This window comes from Fulmarus glacialis, unplaced genomic scaffold (assembly GCF_000690835.1).
Source record: "Fulmarus glacialis isolate BGI_N327 unplaced genomic scaffold, ASM69083v1 scaffold16951, whole genome shotgun sequence".
Taxonomy (NCBI): Eukaryota; Metazoa; Chordata; class Aves; order Procellariiformes; family Procellariidae; genus Fulmarus; species Fulmarus glacialis.
The window spans coordinates 42,885-47,293 of record NW_009192300.1 but is presented as its reverse complement, the minus strand read 5'-3'; the positions used below and the strand labels follow the sequence as shown (position 1 = coordinate 47,293).

The window sequence follows — 4,409 nt, the reverse complement described above, 5'->3', positions numbered from 1 at the left end:
CCTGCTGACACCCCCAAGCCTACAAGTTTTCATATTGCTCTGAAGAGTGTCAGCAAGCAGCACGTTCTGGGCACAAGAATACTGGCATCTGATCATTATAGGTAGCCTCTACATTCTACAGATGGGGGGTGGGGAGGAAACAACCCCACAAAAAACTCATTTCTTGTTTTAAGTATACCAGAAAAGGTATTTCACTTCTACTTCAGAGGATGAACATAGTGAATGACATATTTATTTAGAGCTTACCAGAAAGTAAGCCAATTACTCAGAACAAATCCTCGTGAATCAACGAAAGAGAAAGCCAGATGTGCTTACTCAGTCAGCATGGGAGGTAACAGGGAAAATCAAGGTGCAGAGGGTAGCTTACATCATTGATATATAGTTACCATTTCCATTTTTGCTCCTCTTCTTTTTTCGGCTTCTTTCTCTTGTCTGCTTCAGGGACTTTCTTATCTTTGCTCTTAGCTTTCTTTGCTTTGCTGTCCTGCAAAATGAGTAAGAAACTGTTAGAACAAGCTACTGTATTTCCCCCCTCACCAAAAAGATGTTTTAAAACTAAAGGACTGTCTCTTGGGGTATATAAGTTTGACCACAAACAACCGAATTCCTGTAGCATCACTACATAAATGCACTCTTAGATCATCCTATTAAGTCAAAGTCTGCTGATGGTCCCATTTACGTTTTCAGTCAAATTCTTTTACTTTACACTTGGGACATGCTAAGTGCACACACAGCCAGTTATTCTGCCTCACCTGATAAGCAGCAAGTCTGGGCCATAGTAACATGATTGCGTAGTTATAGAAACACCCTCCTTGGCCTGCGCTAGTGTATCTAGTCTGGCAAATGCTACAGAGCACACTTACACCATTGAGGTGGCTTCTGGGAATGTACTGGTATATGCTCACTATAGAGACACTTTCATTGAAGGGAAGAATTAACCATGTTGCCAGGAGGTGCTTGCAACATGTGCCTCACAAGGGTATCTTTGCTAGCTGTGGAGCGTAGTTCATTAGTCTCAAATTATGGCTAACCTCTCTTTGCCAAGTCCCTCTCCAAAGAAATTTCCACCCTAGGCTCCATCTAAAAGCTTTAAGCGTCTTTCTACCAGCTAATCTCAGTTTCATCTCCTCTGCTTCTGAACTGTGCTACATCATCTGTGCAATTACCAGATGTTGTTAGTAAGACTCCTCTACCCTCTGCAAGCTACTTAACAGAAGGACTGTGAATTGCGAGGAACAGGCTGGAAGTTCACATCCTGGAGGCATCTTCTCTATCCGCTGTTTTAAGAGTAGGAGAAAAAGTTTTCCTGACTTTTTATACATTATGGATCAGATAAGTTAACCTGCACCATAGGTGGTGATCTACCACATGCAGCTTTGTCCCAGACTGGCCCCTGCCTCCTTACCCTTGAATCAGATTCCCCCTGCTCTACATAATTCAACACCAAATTGTCAGCCTTGCTTTTCTTGATTGTATAAATAACTCATCTTTCACATTACCTCTTCTTCCTCTGGTTTCCTTTTCTTTGCTTTCTTGATGTCTTCTGTTTTGATTTTCTTGGGTTTGTACTCAGCACTGTAAGAACAAAAACTAGCTGATGAAAATAATCAATTTTCCAGCACAAAAAGTAAAGAGAAGTCGTAAGTATGCAAAGTTTGTGCACACAAGTTCACAATGTTTCTGGCATGTTTAATTTCTAAAGAATATAATTTTAAGCCCCACTCTCTCAGAAGACTCAATAATCCCTACCCAGCAAAACAGTCTACAAAACCCTAAAACCCATAAGCTGTTACTGTGAATACCTCTCCGCAAATTTCAGATTGCTGAAGCAAAAATCTTCCTTGATGAAGAATCAATTCAAAAGCATTAGTAGCCACCCAAGATTACATGGGATGGGATAAATGGGCAAAAGCTTAGTGGCGTATCCTACCCCCAACTCCTTTTCCAGTCATTAGTCTGCGATCTGCCCACAAGGCTCACTTTTTGTGTCTCCCACTAGTTCAAACAATAACAAAATTGACTACTGGCAAATTCTTAATCTTTCCACTGCAGACATGAGATGGGAGGTCACAAAAACTTAACAGAAGGCAGCAAATGATTACACAAAAGAAAAGATGTCACACCCATCTCTCTTGGAAATTGAGAAATACCACATAGGAACAGAATGCCACTATGGTTAAACCCTTCCAACCCTTTAACTCCAGACTGCTAATAAGGTCATGCTATCTAAAGAGCTGGATGACACACAGATGGTGACAGATCACAGTGTGATGTAATGGGCTTTTATTTTACTGGGTAGGTTATTACATCAGGCAAACATCATGTGTATTTTTCTTTTGATTTAGAGACAAAAATCCTCAGCATAACCCATGACACATGTAGACTCTAGGCACATCATACCAAGCAGCACAGTCAAACCTCCCCCCCCGCCCCAAACAGGCTGGCAATGCATTTTCTTGCTCTTGCGCAGTCATTTCCTCACCCAACAGAAACCACTGCAGCCACTTAGCTAGCATTAATACCTCACTTGCTCAGATTTATGTTTTACAATCTTCATCTGTGTCTTTTCTCTACCTACCTTTCGGGTTTTTTCCTTTTTATTTACTAGCACTGCAACATTTCACAGCAGCAGGTAATGGTATTTTGCCTTGGACACCATAAATACTACCCTTGCCCTGCTCAGAGAACTTGTAACAGCATAAGGAGACTCAGACCTCCAGTCACCCATCTGAATGAGTTTGTGCTGACAACCTGAAATCCCACCTGCTCCTTCAATGTTATCTTTTTAAAACTAACAGCAAATATCCAAGTCAAGCACCCACACCACTTACTCATCATCTTCTCGAGGTCTCTTCAGGGGTTTGGAGTCCTCTTTAGGAAATGCATAAAACCCATCATCATCTGGTTCATCTTTAATACGTGGTGGACTACAAAAAGAAGCAAAGAAAGGTGGTTCTGACTTCAAAGAGGAAGTTTCTTGGAGACCAGCAACAACTCAGTTTTAAGAAATTATCATCTGCAAAATGGGTATGTCTTCCAGTCCTGGAATGTGTTGTCATCTTAAGACCCCAAAGACCTGAGGTGTGTCATTCTCTGAATATCCACAGACAGCGTAAGGAGAGTCTTTCAGCGTCTACGTATTTGCCATTTCTCAAGCAACATCAATATAAATTTCAACTGTTTAGATTTCATTGTGTTTCTCTGAGGTCTTGAGTAAAAACAATTGTAGCTTCCAGCACTTTAAAATATACTTAAACCAAAACTGAAATGCATGCATGCGTGCAGTCAAATAGCAGACATTATTTAGTTTCAACTCAATATCCTTATTGAGCCTGAGAAGAGAGAAAAAGATTATCAACTAAACAAAGATTTGAAAGTTATTCCCCTGAATCTTTTGCCAACTAAATATTGAGGCATGTGAAAACCAGAAAAGGAAACAAAGATTTGGCAAAGTTAAACTGATCAGTCTCTTTTCACTATCCAAACTGCGGGAAGCAAACAATCCTGTCCCTTTCAACAGACCACAAATATTAAATTAGGCTCAACGTTTTCAGTCATAATGTCCCAAGACACCAGTAATAAGAAAAAAAAAAGAGTATGAGTGCAAGAGAGACTATCGCTTTAAACAAACTCATTATTTCTAGATTTCACAGAAGCATTTCACTTATCTTCATAAAGAAAAAGATGTCTCAAAGAGTCCAAAATTACATTTTGAAGCACTTAGCGCTGCTCCACTCAGGTAGAAAAAGTAACAGTGCCATCTTGGGCTTTCCTATTCATATTCAATCAGCAATTTCTATACCAAATTGACTCAGTTTCCAAGTCAACATGAGGATTTTGCAATTGGATGCAGTGAGAGAAAAAAAGCAGCATTCTGCTTTGTAAATCACAGTCAGCAAGAGACATTCTAGAGTCTTATTTTAGCTGGTAATGCGTCCATGAAGCAGAACAAGGTAGTTTGCTCTTTCACAGCTGTGAAGCCACTGCAGTGCTAGCAGATGCAACTCGGTAAAGAGATACGTGCTGCTATAAGAAGCCATTTCTGTGGCATTGGCTACGATTAACTAAGACACAAGTCTGCAGCATGTAGACAGTTGCAAAACATCTGCAGAAAGAGGTACTTGTCCCATTTAATTTATTCTCCCTTCCAGGCAGAAATCTAGAACTACTGTTTATTAATCTGCTAGGAATTTTATCTAGTCTATTTTAACACTGAAATATTTTGCAACATTTTGTAATAGTGGGAAATAAAGTGTGATTATATTAAGAGAAAGGAGCTGTATGACCATGCTGAACCTTGACTTGCATTGTTCCCAAGACTGTAACATTGCTCATCCTACCAAGTCTTAAGGAAGAAAATCAAAACCATCTGAGTGAGGACATTTTTGTCTGGTGAATTTGTAAAAGAA

At 39.9% G+C, this 4,409-nt stretch overlaps 1 protein-coding gene across 1 annotated transcript in view; it reads right to left on the bottom strand.

The window, feature by feature from the left end:
• Window positions 1-4,409, bottom strand: part of TOP1 (topoisomerase (DNA) I) — a 38,451-nt gene that overhangs the window by 20,559 nt on the left and 13,483 nt on the right. The window contains exons 4-6 of the mRNA XM_009587029.1: window positions 2,832-2,927; window positions 1,500-1,575; window positions 387-484 (exon numbers count right to left, since the gene is read on the bottom strand). Coding sequence (XP_009585324.1) covers window positions 387-484; window positions 1,500-1,575; window positions 2,832-2,927 — 270 coding nt within the window. The remainder of the gene's footprint in view (window positions 1-386; window positions 485-1,499; window positions 1,576-2,831; window positions 2,928-4,409) is intronic.